Source organism: Giraffa tippelskirchi, chromosome 6 (genome assembly GCF_054371585.1).
Source record: "Giraffa tippelskirchi isolate mGirTip1 chromosome 6, T2T-mGirTip1v1.2.pri, whole genome shotgun sequence".
In the NCBI taxonomy this organism is placed as follows: Eukaryota; Metazoa; Chordata; class Mammalia; order Artiodactyla; family Giraffidae; genus Giraffa; species Giraffa tippelskirchi.
Window position 1 is genome coordinate 28,050,746 of NC_137280.1, and position 21,343 is coordinate 28,072,088.

The following is a 21,343-nucleotide window of genomic DNA, read 5'->3' on the forward strand; positions in this document are numbered from 1 at the left end:
GAACTACATTGATGTTGTCCAGTTGCTAAGGCATGTCCAACTTTTTGCAGCCTCATGAACTGTAGTACACCAGGCTTTCCTTCACTATCTCCTGAATTTTCCTAAAACTCATGTCCATTGAGTTGGTGATGCTTTCCAACCAGCTCATCCTCTGTCATCTCCTTCTCTTCCTGCTCTCAATCTTTCCCATCATCAGGGTCTTTTCTGATGAGTCAGTTCTTCACGTCATGTGTCCGAAAAATTGGATATTCAGCTACAGCTTTAGGTTTCCAGTGATATTCAGGGTTGATGTCCTTCAGGATTGATTGGTTTGATCTCCCTGCTATCCTAGGGACTCTCAAGAGTATTCTCCAGCATCACAGTTCACTCCAACACCACAATTAAAAGGCATAAATTCTTTGGCACTCAGCCTCCTTTATGGTCCAACTCTCACATCCATACATGACTACTGGACAAAACCATAGCTTTGACTATATGTACCTTTGTCGGCAAAGTAATGTCTCTGCTTTTTAATGTGCTCTCTAGGATGGTCAGAGCTTTTCTTGCAAGGAGCAAGTGCCTTTTAATTTCATGGCTGCAGTCACCATCTGCAGTGACTTTGGAGCCCAAGAAAGTAAAGTCTGTCATGTTTCCGCATTTATTTGCCATGAAGTGATGGGACCAGATGCCATGATATCAGTTTTCTGAATGTTGAGTTTTAAGCCAATTTTTTTCACTTTCCTCAAAAGGCTCTTTAGTTCTTCTTTGCTTTCTGACATAAGGGTGGTGTCATCTGCATATCTGAGAGTATTGATATTTCTCCCAGCAATCTTGATTCCAGCTTGTGCTTCATCTACCCCAGCATTTTGTATGATGTACTCTGCATATTAGTTAAATTAACAGAGTGACAATATACAGCCTTGATGTATTCCTTTCCCAATCTGGAACCAGTTCATTGTCCTATGTCCGGTTCTAACTGTTACTTCTTGACCTGAATACAGATTTCTCATGAGGCAGGTCAGGTGGTTTGGTGTTCCTATCTTTTTCAGAATTTCCCACAGTTGGCTGTGATCCACACAGTCAAAGGCTTTGGCTTAGTCAATAAAGCAGATGTTTTTCTGAAACTCTTTTGCTTTTCCTATATTCCAATGGATGTTGGGAATTTGACTTCTGGTTCCTCTTTTCTAAATCCAGCTTCAACATCTAGAAGTTCTCGGTTCATGTACTGCTAAAGCCGAGCTTGGAGAATTTTGAGCCTTACTTTGCTAGCATGTGAAGTACGTGCAATTGTGTGGAAGTCTGGACATTCTTTGGAACTGCCCTTCTTTGGGACTGGAATGATAACTGACCTTTTCCAGTTCTGTGGCCCATGCTGAGTTTTCCAAATTTGTTGCATACTGAGTGCAGCACTTTAAAAGCATTATCTTTTAGGATTTGAAATAGCTCAGCTGGAATTTCATCACATCCACTAGCTTTGTTTGTAGTAATGCTTCCTATTTGACTTCATACTCCAAGATATCTGGCTCTAGCTGAGTGACGACACCATCATGGTTACCTGAATCATTAAGACTTTTTTTTTTATAATTTCTCTGTGTTTTATTGCCACTTCTCTTAATCTCTTCTGCTTCTGTTAGGTCCTTGCCATTCCTGTCCTTTATTATGCTCATCTTTGCATGAAATTTTGCCTTGGTATCTCCAGTTTTCTTGAAGAGATCTCTAGTCTTTTCTATTCTATTGTTTTTATCTATTTCTTTGCACTGTTTACCTAAGAAGGCTTTCCTATCTCTCCTTGTTATTCTTTGGAACTCTGCATTCAGTTGGTATATCTTTCCTTTCTCCTTTGCTTTCTGCTTCTCTTCTTTTCTTAGCTATTTGTAAGGCCTTATTAGACGCTCACTTTTCCTTCTTGCTTTTCTCTCTCAGAGTGGTATTGGTCACCACCTCCTGTACAATGTTACAAACCTCCATCCATAGTTCCTCAGGCATTCTGTCTACCAGATCTAATCACTTAAATCTATTCATCACCTCCACTATATAATTATAAGGGATTTGATTTAGGTCATACCTGAATGGTCTGGTGGTTTTCCCTACTTTCTTCAAATTGAGATAGACCTATAAACTATGATTATAATAACACTCAACCTTTTGGGTTAGTCTAGGAAGACATTATGACAAGAAGTGAGTAGAAAGGTAGAGTCAGAAAAACTAGTTAAGAAATATCTCTAATACACAAGAAAGACTACAGATGAAAAGAAGCTAGTTTAACGTCACTTAGGAATACAAAAATATGTGATATGAGAAGAGATAGCAAGGAATGTGTAAACCAGTAACTGAACTACTTGGAGTGGACAATAACAAGAGTCAGAAATTACTAATATTTGATATTGGATTTGAGACTCATAGCATTTTTGACATGGGAGAAATCAGAAAGAATGCATGTTTCCAGCACAAGATTACGTCTTTGTTTTCTGAGATGCCTAATTAAGAGTTTTTAACGTGAATAGATAAAATCTAAAACAAAAACAAAGAAGGGGAGTTTGAAGTTAGGAAAGCATGTTCATTCATCAAAAAAGAACTGATTTGAAAGCTTTTCATTCACTGTAGTACAGTCTGGACAGAGGAAGTTCATCCTGGCAAAAAACTACACTCAATACAAAAAGGAGACCATTTACAGTCATAATAGCTGTGCACTGTACAACAGAAACTGGTGCCACTTACATAGACCATGATATACCTGGAGTCTCCTGGAGTTTTATATTGTATCACTTGCCCAGCTCTACTTGTTGGTTGGGAAATATAGTATATACTCCTGTTTCCCGCATGGCACACATATCCCCTTGAGACAAATTTCAGATAAAATAGATTAAGTATCCTTTTATGGTACTGATACTTAAGAAATCCATTGTGCATTGCATAGACTTTCATCGTTTAAAAATTCCAATTTAGTAAAGTAACCATGAAATATGTTCTTTGCCTCAAAATATTCTTAAATTAAAAGGAAAATTATAACCTAACCAAATGAAAGTTCAGCTTACCTTTCGTTAAAATATATGAACATAAAACAAATTATATCATGACTTTATTTTTCCTTAGTCGTTCTACTTTTGTATAAATTTGAGGAGTTGAAAAACTTCATTTTGATTAATTTTTGAATGCCTACGTTGGCTTTAATGAAAGTGGAAATTTTTGTTATAAAATATATATTTATTTTGTTTCTCTTCGAGAAAATAATTTTGAAAATATTGTGAGTTAGCTAAAATCACTGCATCACTTTCTTATTCTATTTGAAGAATAAGGGATGGACAAAATCCTCATAAGAATTACACCTATATGTAAATGCCACAGAGAAGATATATTCACCAAACACCTTCAGCACCAGATCACTACACATAAAAAATCAAGCCAGGTCTCCTTTTAAAGCAAAGGGCAAAAAGGAAAAAAAAAAAAATTGAACACTAGTTAATTTGTACCTGTTACTTTCTGAAACATCCAAGATTATAGATGCAAAACCTGTGAGAACATCTTTTGTTTCACAGGCAGCATATATTTTAGATTAACGGAAATGCTACTTTGGACAAGGATTATAACAACATTTTAGCAATCCTGATCCAGGAAGTATATTTGAAGGGTTTTGTTTTTTTTTTTTTTGCCCTTTATCTTTTCAAAAAATATTTACTGGGTTGGCCAAAAAGTTCGTTCAAGCTTTTCCATGACATCTTACAGAAAAATTCAAAGGAACTTTTTGGTCAACCTAATATTATCCTAAGCTATCCCTAGAAATCAAATATTAAAATAAAACAAAGATTGAGATTGTAAAAATAACTTGGAATTTCTCAAAATAAATATCATCATTCAGTACATATTGGAGAAAATATTTTGGCAAATATATTCTTAATAATTATAAGATTAGCAAAGTTTAAATTATCATATTAATAGAAAATCTACATTTATATTTTCACCACAGGTAATCTTATTTTCAGTGAACTTGCTAGCAGTAGTGAAATAATTACCAGAACAATTCACCCTAGTATTAAACTTTCATTTTTCTTCAATTCAAATTAGTTTCATCTTTTTCTTCCTAAGACTGAAGCAACTTAGCACCAGCAGCAGCAGAGAGAATATTATAAATAGAGAGGGGCTGCCAAATTTGCAGTTGTTGGAAATCCTTGTCAGTCCTTAGCCCTAGATATGTAATTTAAATCTCTGCCTCAGCATCACATATTCTTCTTTCCTGTGTGTCTATATCCAAATTTTATTCTAATAATGGTGACAATCAATGGATTAGGGCCCACATTAAAATCTAAACTGACCTTATCTAAAGTTGAACATATCTGCAAAGATTGTATTTCCAAATAAGGTCACATTTACAGATACAAGGGACTTGGGTCTGAATATATATTTTAAGGGAAACATAATTCTACTTCCTAAACGTTGGAACAAAAAGTGGCAGGCTTAATGGATATAGCATGAGCAGGAATTTTGTGTAACTGGCTAAATACTATTATCTTTCAACATCCAATTCAGGGCCTAAAGTTCTTTGTAAGTTTCCCTCTCAACCACAATCTGAATGGTTCTCCATTTTATGAATTCATAAATACTTCTAACCAGTATCTTGTATTTGAGGCTTTTACACCTTTCTTCAAGTATATAATACAAAATATAAAAACTAGGCTGCTTATTATTCTATTTTTTTTTCTTTTAAGGATACCATAAACTTTTAGAATACTCTTACATGTAATAGTTACTTAGAGATAATTAAATTCCATACTTTCCATTATGTTTTATTTAGAATGATAAATCTTGCATGATTACATAAGAGAAACAAATATAATGATGTCTTAAAACCACAACATTGTGTGTGCCCAGATAATTAAATGTAGGGCAAAAAGGTATTTTGTACAGCAAAGGAAACCAGAAACAAAACAAAAAGACAACCTACTGAATGGGAAAATCTATTTGCAAATGAATCAAATGAAAATATACTGCTTATAAAAGACCTGCTTTAGGGCAAAGGACACATACAGATTGAAAGCAGGGATGGAAAAAGATATTTCATGCAATCAGAAATGACAAGAAAGTGAGGGTAGCAATATTCATATCAGACAAAATGGATTTTAAAACAAAGAAAGATAAGAACAGTAAATAATGAAAAAAGAAGCAATACAAAAAGAAGACTTTACACTCATTAACATATAAACACCTTATATAGGAGCACCTAAATACATAAAACAATATTAACAAGACATAAACGGAGAACTTGACAGGAATACAATGATAGTAGGAGACCTTAACACCCTACTCACATCAATGGACAGATCTTTCAGACAGAAAATGAATAAGGTGGCAAAGATTCTCTCAGTTGGACTTAATTGATATTTTCAGGAAATTACATTAAAAAAATTCAGAATTCATTTTCTTCTCAAGTGCAAATGAAACGTTCTCTGGGAGAGACTACCTACTAGGACACAGAACAAGTCTCAACAATAAGAGGATAGGAATTATTTCAAGCATCTTTTCTGATCAAAATGGCATGAAACTAGAAGTTAATCTCAGAAAGAGAAACAAACAAACAAGTGAAAAAAGATTACATGTGGAATGAACAACATGAGACTGAAAAAACAATGGGTCAATGGAGAAATCAAAGAAGAAATTTAAAAAATACTTTGACAGTTAACTACTAGTGATGCAATGTACAACATTACATACATATAATTAAGACTGGTGTACATTATATATTAAAGAGAGTAAATTCTAAGAGTTCTCATCACAATGGCAAATCTTTTCTGTCTTCAATTTCATATCTCTATGAGATGATGGCGTTCACTAAACTTACTGTGATAATCATTTCATGATGTACATCAGTCAAATCATTATGTTGTACATTTATATAGTGCTGTGTGTCAATTATATCTCAATAAGACTGGAAAAAAAACAAAAAACAAATACTTTGACAAAAGTGACAAAACAAACCCATACAAATCTGTGAGATGCAACAAAAGCAGCTTTAAGAAGAAATTTCATGCAATACAGGCATTCCTCAAAAATCAAGAAAAATCTCAAATAACAACCTAACCTACCACCTAGAAGAATTAGAAAAAGAGGAACAAACAAAACCTAAGGTTTGCAGAAGGAAAAAAAAGAAAAAGGAAAGATAAAAGAGGAAAAGAGGAAATAAATTAGACATTTATAAAATAGGAGAGAAAAAAATCTATAAAAACAAGAGCTAATTCTTTGAAAGGATAAACAAAATCAACAAACCTATGTCCAGACTCATGAAGAAGAAAACAGAGACCCAAATAAAACAAGAAAAGAAAGAGGAGAAATAGCAACCTATGAAAGATATACCAAAAATAAATAAATAAATAAGAGAATACAATGAACAAATAAATGTCAACAAATCAAAATAATCAAGAAGAAAAAGATAATTTGAACAGAATGACCACTACAAGTGAAATAGAATCTGTAACTTAAAAAAAAAAAAAAAAAAAACTCCTTGTAAACAAAATCCAGGACCAGATAGCTTAACTGGGGAAAGGTACCAAACATGTAAGAAAGAACTTATACCAATTCATCTCAAATTTCTTCCAAAACATTAAAGGGGAACCATACTCAAAGTCATTCTATGAAACCATCATCACCCTGATACCAAAAACAGACAAAGACACTACCAAAAAGGAAAATCACAGGTCAATATCTTTGATGAATATAGATGCAAAGATTCTCAACAAAATATTGGCAGACCAAATACAAAAACACCTAAAATGTATAATACACTTGACCTGGGTGGATTCATTACAAGGTCAGAAGGATGATCCAATACATACAAAGCAATCAATGTGACACACCATATCAACAAAAAGAAAAACAAAAAACATGATCATCTCAATAGATGTAGAAAAAGCATTTAATAAAATTCAACATACATACAGATTACCTGGAAAAGGTCAGTTTTCATTCCAATCCCAAAGAAAGGCAATGCCAAAGAATGCTCAAACTACTGCACAATTGCACTCATCTCACACGCTAGTAAAGTAATGCTTAAAATCCTCCAAGTCAGGCTTCAGCAATACATGAACTGTGAACTTCCAGATGCTCAAGCTGGTTTTAGAAAAGGCAGAGGAACCAGAGATCAAATTGCCAACATCCACTGGATCATCAAAAAAGCAACAGAGTACCAGAAAAACATCTATTTCTGCTTTATTGACTATGCCAAGGCCTTTGACAGTGTGGATCACAATAAATCATGGAAAATCCTGAAAGAGATGGGAATACCAGACCACCTGACCTGCCTCTTGAGAAACCTGTATGCAGGTCAGGAAGCAACAGTTAGAACTGGACATGGAACAACAGACTGGTTCCAAATAGGAAAAGGAGTATGTCAAGGCTGTATATTGTCACCCTGCTTATTTAACTTATATGTAGAGAACATCACGAGAAATGCTGGGCTGGATGAAGCAAAAACTGGAATCAAGATTGCCGGGAGAAATATCAATAACCTCAGATATGCAGATGACACCACCCTTATGGAAGAAAGTGAAGAAGAACTAAAGAGCCTCTTGATGAAAGTGAAAGAGGAGAGTGAAAAAGTTGGCTTAAAGCTCAACATCCAGAAAAGTAAGATCATGGCATCCAGTTCCATCACTTCATGGCAGATAGATAGACAAACAGTGGAAACAGTGGCTGACTTTATTTTTTTGGGCTCCAAAATCACTGCAGATGGTGACTGCAGCCATGAAATTAAAAGACGCTTACTCCTTGCAAGGAAAGTTATGACCAACCTAGATAGCATATTAAAAAGCAGAGACATTACTTTGTCAACACAGGTCCGTCTAGTCAAGGCTATGGTTTTTCCAGTGGTCATGTATGGATGTGAGAGCTGGAATATAAAGAAAGCTGAGCACAGAAGAATTGATGCTTTTGAACTGTGGTGTTGGAGAAGACTCTTGAGAGTCCCTTGGACTGCAAGGAGATCCAACCAGTCCATCCTAAAGGATATCAGTCCTGGGTGTTCGTTGGAAGGACTGATTTTGAAGCTGAAACTCCAATACTTTGGCCACCTGATGTGAAGAGCTGACTCATTGGAAAAGACCCTGATGCTGGGAAAGATTGAGGGCAGGAGGAGAAGGGGATGACAGAGGATAAGATGGTTGGATGGCATCATCTACTCGATGGACATGGGTTTGGGTGGACTCAGGGAGTTGGTGATGGACAGGGAGGCCTGGCATGCTGCGGTTCATGGAGTTGCAAAGAGTCGGACACAACTGAGCGATTGAACTGAACTGAACAGATTACCAACAAGCACATGAAAAGATGCTCAACGTTGCTATTATAATTATTAGAGAAATACAAAGCAAAACTACAGTGAGGTATCACCTCTCACTGGTCAGGATGGCTATTATCAAAAATATACAAACAATAAATTCTAGAGTGAGTATCGAGAAAAGGGAACCCTCCTATACTTTTGGTAGAGTGTAAACTGAAACAACTACCATGCAAAACAGTATGGAGGTTCCTCAAAAAGCTAAAAATAAAACTATAATATGACCCAGAAATTTAACTCCTGGGCATATACCAGAAGCAAATCATAATTCAAAAAGATAGATGCGCTCCAATGTTCACAGCAGCACTATTTATGATAGCCAGGACATAGAAGCAGCCTAAATGACCATCAATAGAAGAATGCATAAAGATGATGCAGTAAATATTTACAATGGAATGTTACTCAGCCATAAAACGTAATGAGATTAGGTTATTTTTAGAGACATGGATGGACCTAGAGAATGTCGTACAGAGAGAAGTCAGTCAGAAAGAGAAAACCAAATACTGTTTAATATCACATATATAAATGGTAAAGATGATCTTATCTGAGAAGGAGAAATAGAGACAGTCTTAGAGAACAAATGTATGGATAGCAAAGGGGAGGGGAGTGTGAAGAATTGGGAGATTGTGATGCATGCATATATACTACCAATACTATGTATAAAATAGATAACTAATGAGAACCTACTGAAAAGCACAGGAAACTACATAATGCACTGTGGTGACCTGAATAAGAAGGAAGTTCAAAAGGGAGGGAATATATGTATATGTACGGTTGATTCATTTTGCTATACAGTAGAAACTAACATAACATTGTAAAACAACTGTACTCCAATAAAAATAATTTTTAAAAATAAGTAAATAAAAGTAATGAAAAAATAAAAAATATAAAGGCAATCCTCAGAACAGGAGAATATATTTGCAAATGAAGCAATCAACAAGGGATTAACATCTAAAATATACAAACAGCTCATTCAACTCAATAAAAAAAAAAAACTGAATCAAAAATTGGGGGAAAGATCTAAATAGACATTTCTCCAAAGAAACCATACAGATGGTGAGAAACAACATGAAAAGATGCTCAACATCACTAAACATTAGAGAAATGCAACTAAAACTATAATGAGATATCACCTCAGGCTGGTCAGAATGGCTATTATCAAAATATCTACAAAAAATAAATGCTGGAATCTGCAAAGTATATAAGCAACTCATACAACTCAGTAACAGGAAAACAAACAGCCCAATAAAAAAATGGGCAGAAGACCTAGATAGACACTTCTCCAAAGAAGACATACAGATAGCCAGTAAACACATGAAAAGATGCTGAAATCACTAATTATTAGAGAAATTCAAATCAAAAGAACAGTGAGATATCACCTCACACCAGTCAGAATGGCTATAATCAAAAAAATCAACAAACAATAAATGCTGGAGAGGTTGCAGAGAAAACGAAACACTCTTGCATTGTTGATGGGAATGTAAATTGATACAGCCACTATAGAGAACAGTATGGAGATCCCTTAAACAACTAGGAATAAAACTACCATAAGGACCAGCAATCCCACTATTGGGCATATACCCTGTGAACACCATAATTGAAAAAGACACATGTACCCCAAAGTTCATACCAGCACTCTTTACTCCATAGCTAGCACATGAAAGGAACCTGGACATTCATTCGTCAATGGACAGGTGAATGGATAAAGAAGATGTGATATATATATATAATGGAATATTACTTAGTCATTAAAAAGAACAAATTTGAGTCAGTTCTAGTGAGGTGGATAAACCTAGAGCCTGTGATACAGAATGCAGTAAGTCAGAAAGAGAAAAACAATTATCATGTATTAATGCATATATATGAAATAGAGAAAAATGGTGTTGATGAGCTTAAGTTGCAGAGAAGGAATATATATACAGATATAGAGAAATGACTTGTGGACACAATGGGAGAAGGAAAGCATGGGATGAATGGAGAAAGTAGAATCAATATATATACACTACCATGTGTAAAATAGATAGCAAGTAAGAAGATGCTATATAACACAGGGAGTCCAGCTCAGAACTCTGTAATGACCTAGAGGGACAGCATGGGGCGGGGTAGGAGGGAAGCTCAAGAGGGAAGTGACACATATTTAATTATGGCTGATTAGTGCTGTTGTATGGCAGAAACCAACACAACATGGTAAAGCAGTTTTCCTACAATCAAAATGTATTTTTTTAATAAATAAAAAAATAAATGCTGTAGAGGGTGTGGAGAAAAGGGAACTCTCTGACACTGTTCACTGGAATGTAAATTGGTACAGCCACTACGGAGAACATTATGGAGGTCTTCAAGAAAAATAAAAATAGAACTACCATATGACCCAGAAATTTCACTCCTGGGCATATACCTGAAAAAAACCATAATTCAAAAAGATACACAGACCTCAATGTTCACAGCAGCACTATTTACAATAGCCAGGAAATGGAAACAATATAAATGTCCATCAATAGAAAAGTGGATAAACAAGGTGTGGTAAATATGCATGTGGTAAAAATATGCATATATGTTGTTGTTATTGTTCAGTTGCTCAGTCATGTCTAACTCTTTGTGACCATATGGACTGCAGAACACCAGGCTCCTCTGTCCTTCACTATCTCCCTGAGTTTGCTGAAACTCATGTCCACTGAATGTGCCATCCAACCATCTTATCCTCTGTCATCCCCTCCTCCTCCTGCCTTCAGTTTTGCCCAGCATCAGCGTCTTTCCAATGAGTCAGCTCTTCCCATCTTTGCATCAGGCGGCCAAAGTACTGGAGTTTCAGCTTCAGTATCAGTCCTTCCAATGAATATTCAGGGCTGGTATCCTTTAGAATTGACTGGTTTGATCCAAAGGACTATCATGACTCTTATCCAGTACCACAGTTTGAAAGCATCAATTCCTCGGAGCTCAGCCTTCTTTATGGTCCAACTCTCATATCCATACATGATTACATGATTACTGGAAAAACCACAGCTTTGACTATACAGACAATTGGCGGCAAAGTGATGTCTCTGCTTTTTAACACACTGCCTAGGTTTGTCAAAGTTTTTTTTTTTTCCAAGAAGCAAGTATCTTTTAATTTCCTGGCTGCAATCACCATCCACAGTGATTTTGGAGCCCAAGAAAATAAAGTCTGTCACTGCTTCCATTTTTTCCCCATCTATTTGACATGAAGTGGTGGGACTGGATGATATGATCTCAGCTTTTTTTTAATATTGAGTTTCAAGCCAACTTTTTCACTCTCTTTTCACCCTCATCAGGACGCTCTTTAGTTCCTCTTCACTTTCTGCCATAAGGGCAGTGCCATCTGCATCTCTGATGTTATTGATATTTCTCTCTGCAATCTTTTCTCCAGCTCGAGCTTCATCCAGCCCAGCATTTTGCATGATGTACTCTGTATAGAAGTTAAATAAGAAGGGTGACCATATACAGGCTTGATGTACTCCTTTCCCAATTTTGAACTAGTTCAGTGTTCCATGACTGGTTCTAATTATTGCTTCTTGACCTGCATACAGGTTACTCAGGACACAGGTAAGGTGGTCTGGTATTCCCATCTCTTTAAGAATATTCTAGTTTTTCGTGATCCACACAAAGTCTTTGGCATAGTAATAAAGTAGATGTAGATGTTTTTCTGGAATTTCTTTGCTTTTTCTAAGATACAGGGGATGTTGGCAAATTAATCTCTGGTTCTTCTGCCCTTTTAAAATCCAGCCTGTACATCTGGGAGTTCTCAGTTCACACACTTTTGAAGCTGAGCTTGAAGGATTTTGAGCATTAGTTTGCTAGCATGTGAAATGAGTGTGATTGTGTGGCAGTTTGAACACTCACTGGCATTGCCTTCTTTGGGAATGGAATGAAAAATGAACTTTTCCAGTCCTGTGGCCATTGCTGAGCTTTGAAAATTTGCTGGAGTACTGAGTGCACCAGTTTCACAGCATCATCTTTTAGGATTTGAAATAGCTGAGCTGGAATTCTATCATCTCCACTAGCTTTGTTCGTAGTGATGCCTCCTAACACCCACTTGAATTTGCACTCCAGGATGTCTGACGCCAGGTGAGTGATCACACTACCATGGTTATCTAGGTCATTATGATCTTTTTTGTATAATTCTTGGGTATTCTTGCCACCACTTCTTAATATCTTCTGCTTCTGTTAGGTCCATACCATTTTTGTCCTTTATTGTGCTCATCTTTGCCTGAAAATGTTCCCTTTGTATCTCTGATTTCCTTGAAGAGATCTCTAGTCTTTCCCATTCTATTGTTTTCTTCTATTTCTTTGCATTGTTCACTGAGGAAGGCTTTATTATCTCTCCTTGCTATTCTTTAGAACTCTGCATTCAGATGGATATATCTTCCCTTTTCTCCTTTGCCTTTCATTTCTCTTCTTTCTTGATTTAGGTCACTTCTGAATGACCTAGTGGTTTTCTGTACTTTATTCAATGTATATATAAAATATAAATATAAATAAATGTATATATGTATACATGTATATTCACCATATCTGAGGTGGTTCAACAGAATATTACTAAGTCATAAAAAAGGAACACAATAATGCCATTTGCAGAGGAGTGAATAGACCTTGAGACTGACGTACAGAGTGAAGTAAGTCGGAAAGAGAAAAAAATATATCATATCATATATCACTTCTATGTGGAATCTAGAAAAATGGTACAGATGAACTTATTTTCAAAGCAGAAATAAAGACAAACATGTAGAGATAAAACATATGGATACCAAGCAGGGAAGAGTGGGTGGGATGAACTGGGAGGCAGAGATTGACATATATACACTCTCATGTACGAAATAGATAACTTAACAAAACCTACTTTATAGCACAGGGAACTCTACTCAATGCTCTTTGTAACCTAAATGTGAAGGTAATCTAAAAAAGAGGGGATACATGTATATATATATATAAATGATTCACTTTGCTGTACAGAAGAAAGCAATACAACACTGTAAAGCAATTATACTCCAATTTTTTTTAAAACAGTACTGTGAAAAAGAAGTCAGACAGGAAATATCATGTACTTAAATTGAAGTGGTCTTTTTAGAAAACTTTTAAAACGCTTCTCTCAGTAGTTCCCAGTTATTTGTGTTAATTCTGGTTTCATCTATTATGTAATTCTTATTTTAGTGGATGAGCAAGGCATATACAGTGTTACCTCTTCTAGGTGCACTGTCAAACAGGTTTTCCTTAAGGTAGAAAAAAATACATTTAGATGTATTAAAAATGGTAAATTAACCATACTAGGGATTCTTAGATATCTATAAGAAATTTTATATGATGCAAACTCATATTTAGGTATCAACTAAATACCTAATAGGAACTTCAGGTGTTTAAAAGCATTAATCCATATTGTGCTATTCATACATCAGAGTTTCAGGCTTTCCAAAATGTTTTACTGATATATGGCATATATTTTTGAGAAAGCCCTGGTTGTATGCATAACAAGAATTACTTTTGTCAAAAAGTACACTGCAGTAACTATTAGAAGATCTCAGTTTTCATCCCAAACTTTCAACATACACAATAAGCCTCAAAACATATTTCCCTCAAAGAAGAACCCTGGGCAGCTGGATCCTTAAAATTCCTCTGGCTCTTGCCATTTTATGAGTACTCTATTTGTCTAAAGAGAGGCAACCATGTTGGAAGAATGGGTAAGGAAAATGTGCATACACATATAAAGAAATAACATTCAACTTAGGAAATAAGAATCCTGCTATATTCAACAACATGGATGAACCTTGAGGACATTACATTAAGTGAAATGAGCCAGTCACAGAAAGACAAATACCACATGATTTTGCTTATATGGGATATCTTACATAGTTACAGAAACTGAGAGTATAATGGTATTTGCCAGTGGCTAGGGGGAAAGGAAATGGAGATTTGTTATCCACTAGAATTAAAGTTTTAGTTATGTAAAACAGGTAAGTTCTATTCTACAGATCTGCTGTTCAATATTATGCCTACAGTTAAGAACACTGTATTGCACACTTAAAATTTTGCTAAGAAGGTAGATCTTATGGTAAATTCTCTTACCACAGCAACAAATGTTAATTCAAAATTATAGAACCATAATACATATTTAATCAAATCATTTTACTGCTATGAATAAGCAATAATATGCAGAACACAGCTTCTTCATTGTACATTTTATCTCATAGTTGTCATAAATAAGGTAGTAAAGAGAAATACCTGTTTGATAGGATTAGTATATTTAATATTTATTTTGTAGAATGAAATTAGTCAGTTACTTCTAATTAATTTATCTTATTTAGTTGGATAATTGTCGATTCACTAACACAATCTTTGTGCTATCCATTATATAAATCCATACCACATACATAAATGTGTATATTACAGAACTAGTTTGATTAGTTTCACATACCATGTTAATCTTACGTTCAGTTTTTTGAGTGGTAAGAAATATTCTAGCTCTTGTAGGATGGCTTATAGGACAGTTATATTGACAGAGTTACAATATTGATAAAACCAAACTTACTGTTTTACTTGCCATAGTAATGAGTGGAATAATAATCTAGTTTGCAGACTACTGATTTCATGTCTATAGCATATAAATCAATACATTTGTGCAGGAGCTTGTAAATTTGCACTTTAACAAACACTGAAGGTAATTCTGATGTAGATATTACAAAAAAAACCACCATATGAGAAATACTGTTAAATTTAGAATTATCAGCATATATTTGTCTGTCATTGTTTAGTCACTAAGTCATGTCCAACTCTTTTGCGACTCCATGGACTGAAGCCCACCAGGCTCCTCTGTCCATGGGATTTTCCAGGCAGGAATACTGGAGTGGGTTGCCATTTCCTTCTTCAGGGGATCTTCCCGACCCAGGGAATGAACTCATGTCTCCTGCATTGACAGACGGATTATTTACCGCTGAGCCACCAGGGAAGCCATCAGCATATATATATAACGTATATATTCCAAACATATGAAAGATAATATACCATATATGTGTGTGTGTATATATATACATATACACAAACTAATGTGTACATATGTGTGTGTATATCTGATTTATGTGTCTGCATATAACATATGGGCCTCTGTGGTGGCTCAGTGGTTAAGAATCCACCTGCAATGCAGGAGACCTGGGTTCAATCCCTAAGTCAGGAAGATCCCCTGGAGAAGGAAATAGGTACCCACTTCGGTATTCTTGCCTGGAAAATCCCATAGACAGAGGAGCCTGGTGGGCTACAATCAATGGGGTCACAAAAGAAACAACACACATTTACCTAGCGTCCTTTCAATGGCAATCTGCAATGTCGTCTTATTCTTTCTTCTTCATACTTCTCTTGCCTGTGTGACACCTTATGCCTCGTATTTCTTCCTATCTCTCTGTTTTAGACTTCTATCAATGTCTTTTTGTTTTATTACCATCAATATCAAATACATATCAGTTGTGCTTCTACTCACAGCTATTGAATTATATAAATAGATACTGTCTATCAGATGGCTTTAATATGCCTCAAAGAGACTTCAAACCATATATACCTAAAACAGCTCTCAATAATCATAGCATTCCTATTCGAAACTTGACCTTCCTTCAACATTTTCCAACTCAGTGAGTATATCTCCAGCATTCACCAACTTATGCAAGCTAGAAAATGATGTTTTATTAGAACACCACCTTCTTTAACATTCTTCATTACAGAAGTCCTTATCACTATACCTCTCAAATATCTATCAATGCATTCTACTTCTTTATCACCATTAATATCATTCTAATACAAGCTATGATGATTTTTTTTCTTGAATTACAGCAATCACCTCTTAAGAGATTTTCTTATAGCTAATCTAGCCTCACTTCAAATAAATCTCTATATTTCAGTAAGACTCATCATTTGAAAATGCAAACCTCTTCATTTAATTGATTTTGATAAAAATCCTTCAATAAATTCTCAGTATTCTTATCAAATTTTTACATTTCTTAAAAAACCTTTTAGTCTAGATTTTACCTATGACTTCATTTCACTAATTCCACCATTCTTCACTCAATTACTGATTTTACTTTACACTTCAATGATAACAGTGCATTAAAAATTTTAAAACAGCATAAAGATGTATTTTCTTTTTAAAAATATTATATCCTAAAATTATGTTTTGAAAACTCTGCAGTTTTATGAGACCATGTCTTGAGCTTCTAAAGAAACAGATCATATTCACCCATATCATAGTGTTTAATTTTTATGTTCAAATAACAGGGTACATAAAAGATCTACCTACAAAACCAAAGGCAAATTATTTCCAAGACTATTCAATTAATTTGAAAAGAAACGCCAAATATGAACTGGCACACTAAGGAACAGAACTGTAGGAATGACTCTTATTTCCTTTCACAAGTTTTGATAAAATCAGATTATTTTTCATTGATTGAGTGATAAGAAATACTTGATGAAATGCTTCATCTTTCAAAATTCCACTCTATATATCAGTACCCAATCTCCAAAATATCCTCAGCTCTGATAATTACACCTTATAATTTTCCTGCATCTGTTAATTTTTTAAGATACCTAATTCTTTAAAGGCCCAAATATAGTTGTTCTTGAATCCCAATTTTGCCTCAGGCAATGACATCAATGCTAAGTTGATAGAAACTGTCTACTTACCATATTGTAGGTGGCTCAGAACCTTCTATTTCTAAGTAATCATACTTTTCTTCCATTTGGAAATCAGTAAATATGAGTGAAATTGTATCCCCAGGTTCTGCTACAATGGTCCAAGTGCAATCAGCATTATTATGGTACTCATTAGGAAAACTGGGGCTTGATATGATGCCACTAGATCCTCTCATTGTTCCTCCACATGCATCTTCAGCTGTTGAAAACAAAAATGAGATGTTCAGATATAAATCTTTAAGAGAAATGTGATTAAATCAACTGTTAATATTACTGAATAAAGATAACAGGACAAATGTTGTGAAACCAAATGCACATTATACTAATAGAGATTAAATAAAATGTTGTGTTCATAAAAATTTTTTAATTACATATATAAATATAAATGCCATAATGACTGGGCTTCCAGGTGGCGCTAGTGGTAATGAATCCACTGTGAGTGCAGGACATGCAAGAGAGGTCCGTTTGATCTCTGAGTAGGGAAGATCCCCTAGAGGAGGAAATGGCAAATGGCAACACAGACAGAGGAGCCTGGCAGGCTACAGGCCATGGGATCACAAAGAGTCAGACATGACTGAGCAAGGAAGGATGGAAGGATGGGCTATTATTATTTTATAATCATTAGTTGAAATAGCAATGATGTAAACAAAAAACCTATACTCCAATCAGAGCTCAGAGTAAAAGAATTAAGATTTTCTTTCCATTGATTAGATGATGGAGTAAAACAAAAGAAACATTGTTCTTAAGGTCTATAATGGGAAATCTTCAGTCACTTTGTGCATATTCATGATAGGTCTCAGCTTTGTTTTAATTTCCTTAATGTAGTTATGTACCAAATAAATAATATGAAAGAATATAACAAATTTCTGTCATTGACATATTTCAAAAGTTATTGAAAATGTTTGTGGAAATGCAATTTAAATAAAAATACATCACATATCTAGGAAACTTTAATTAGAAATAAATAATATAGCAACTACAATAATATACTCAGCAACACATCTTTAGTAACATATTCCCTATGACTATCAACCAATGTAAACATATTTTGCTACATATTCATATGATACATGTATACACAGTATTATAAATGCAATGACATCAGTGACAGGTTGAATATACATATTTATCATATTGTAGGTGGCTCAGAACCTATTTTATAAGTCATACTTTTCTTCAATTTGGAAGTTTCTACTAATGTTACGTTTGGACATTTGGACCTGCGGTTCTCATTTCCCAATAAGGGCCATAAATTCTCCATGAGTCTATTTTAGCCAATGGAGTATGTTAACAGAGAGATTATATGACCACTGATGCTTAGTGCTAAAACGTTAAGACAAAGCTCATTGTTTTATAAAGAAATTGAAGCTATAAAATTTGTCTTATCCTAACATGGTTTAGGCCAGTCAATAGGTTACCAGTCTATTTGTACAACAAAATGTCTCAAGATTTATGCTGTTGTCTTGAGCCACTCAGGGAATTCCTTCAGTTCAAATCAAATGTCTGGGGAAATATCTATCTCTATAATGACCAATTATTGCTTGATGAAATAGCTAACACTCTATAAGTGTAATAAATAGAGATATGCAGCATTCTATTTTACTCTACAATGGGCATAGAATGGCAATATGCTTTGGTACTAAGAACAATTTTCTTATTAAGTTGTACGCATTAAATAACATTAGCTTCATTCTGCCCCACTCTTTTCCACCTAGCTCCATAATTCAAAAGTTAAAAGCATAAATATATTGCTCTTAAAAGATAACTTAATTTTCATCATACACTACAGTAAGTATGATATTTGTTTTCATGATGCCCTCTCTATTTTTTTAAGTTTGTTGAGTAATTAGAATGAACTAGTGGTCCAGTATAGACTATGAGATATATTACTTTAATTTTCTTGCCAGAACACACAATGTCTTCCCTCAGTACATTAACGTTAACCTCTGGTGAAAATGTCCTACAGGCTTCAATCCAGAACCACACATTATTTCCACTCTTTGTCTTCTCAGTAGTAACACCAAGGTTGAGTATTGCTTCAGAAATGAAATGTTATACTATCATATATTTGTAGTGTAACTGGTATACAACATATTCAAACAAGTTCTGTGAGCTCTTTCTCTGTCTAGATAAAATCTCAGGGAGAAATATTTCAGTCCATTCTCAGAATAAGAAAAAAATACTCCAGTTTTTAATTCAAAAATATATATTTATCTATTAGTGTGTCTAGTCCTGGATGTTGTCATTCAGTCACCCAATCACGGCCAACTCTTTGCGACCCCGTGGAATGCAGTGCACCAGGCCTCCCTGTCCCTCACCATCTCCCAAAGTCTGCCCAAGTTTATGTTCATCGCATCAGTGAGGTCATCCAGCCATCTCATCCTCTGATGCCCTCTTATCCTTCTGCCCTCTATTTTTCACAGCATTAGGGACTTGTCCAGTGAGTGGCTGTTAGTAGCAGATGACCAAAATACTGAAGCTTCAGCATAAGTCCTTCCAACGAGTATTCAGGGTTGATTTCCCTAAAGATTGACTGGTTTGATCATCTTGCTATCCAAGGGACTTTCAGGAGTCTTCTCCACCACCACAGTACAAAAGCATCATTCTTTGCTGCTCTGCCTTCTTTATGGGCTGGCTCTCACAACCGTACATGACCACTGGGAAGACCATACCCTTGACTACATGGACTTCTGTCAGCAGAGTAATGTCTTTGCTTTTCAACACACTGTCTAGGTTTGTCATAGCTTTCCTTTCAAGAAGCAATCATCTTCTGATTTCATGGCTACTGTCACCATCTGTAGTGATTTTAGAGCCCAAGAAGAGGAAATCTGTCTCTACTTCCACCCTTTCCCCTTTTATTTGCCATGAAGTAATGGGGCTGGATGCCATGATCTTAGTTTTCTTAACATTTAGCTTTAAGCTGGTTCTTTCACTCTCATCCTTCACCCTCATCAAAAGGCTCTTTAGTCCCTCTTCGTTTTCTGCCATTAGAGTGATATCATCCACATATCTGAGGTTGTTGGTGCTTCCTCTGCCTATCTTGACTCCAGCTTGTAACTCATCCAGCCCAGCATTTCTCATGATGTGTTCAGCATATAGGTTAAACAAACAGGGTGACAGTAGACAGCCTTGTCATACTCCTTTCTCTATCTTGAATGAATCAGTTGTTCGATACGGGGTTCTAACTGTTGCTTCCTAACGTGTGTACAGGTTTCTCAGGAGACAGGTATGATGGTCTGGTATTCCAATCTTTTTAAGAGCTTTCTGTAGTTTAATGATCTACACAGTCAAAGGCTCTGGCGTAGTCAATGCAACAAAGATAGATGTTTTTCTTGTCATGGCGAAGGGGCCTGTGTAACTCAATGAAACTATGAGCCCTGCCATGTAGGACCACCCAAGATGGACGGGTCATAGTGGAGAGTTCTAACAAAACATGATCCAATCCACTGGAGAAGGGAATGGCAAACCACTGCATTATACATGCCACAAGAACCTCATGAACTGTATTAAAAAAAAGTCCTAGTTAATCAAACACAAAAAATTGATTTCATTTGGGTTACGATTCTTTGCTCCCCTTAGCTAAGGCTTGTGGCAGATGGGGCAGAAGTGAGGAAGTGAAGTCAGCTTTTCTTTCCCATTGCCACCTCTAGAATTTCTTTTCATCTATCCCTGTTCACTGAGTTCCCTATGATTCATCCTAGATTTGGAAGTAAAAGAGATCAGAGCATATGAATATTATTTGCCTCGCACTGATTTGGTACTGATTTCCAAAGGCTTTGGCAGATGATTAAAGAAAGATGATTCATTTTGATTGTAAATCTTTTCATGGGACCCTCAGAAGTACCCAAAACAGTTCCCTTGTTGTGGGTGAATTGTTTCTCTGGCTGGCTGCTTATTTTCTCCACTCTACTGTTAAGTAGGAAATTAAGCATGAGCAACCAAAGATGGCTTAGCCAAAAAGGATGCAAGCTAATCTCTAAACCTCATCCCAGACACACCCAGAGGAGCTAACAGATATGCTACAAGATAACCTCAGAGACTTTTCCAACTCCTGCACATCAACCCTAGGCACACAGTGGAAACAAACTAACCACGGGGGCTTCTGCTCAACTGTAGGCAGGGAAGAGGCAATTAAGGGTTCATAAATAATCTATACATATATATATCTGATTACAACAGACTGAATAATGGGAAGACATACATAACAAGAGTCTGTTGTTATGTAACTTGCAACTGTCAATTGGCCTTCAGCTACATCCATTTGCATTCCCTTTCTTGATTGGTGGTGAGTACAAGCTCTATTTTGCAGAGGACACAACCAAACAGAGGAGACAGGAAATATAAAAGGGGGGAAGCTAAGAGGGA

General features: G+C 35.5%; 1 protein-coding gene across 4 annotated transcripts in view; it reads right to left on the reverse strand.

Annotated features, from left to right (window-relative positions):
- The window catches only part of CSMD3 (CUB and Sushi multiple domains 3), a 1,311,921-nt gene that overhangs the window by 919,768 nt on the left and 370,810 nt on the right, over positions 1–21,343 (reverse strand). For all 4 annotated transcript variants that reach the window (XM_081504393.1, XM_081504396.1, XM_081504395.1 and 1 more), the window contains one exon: positions 16,970–17,177. In XM_081504393.1, coding sequence (XP_081360519.1) covers positions 16,970–17,177 — 208 coding nt within the window. The remainder of the gene's footprint in view (positions 1–16,969; positions 17,178–21,343) is intronic.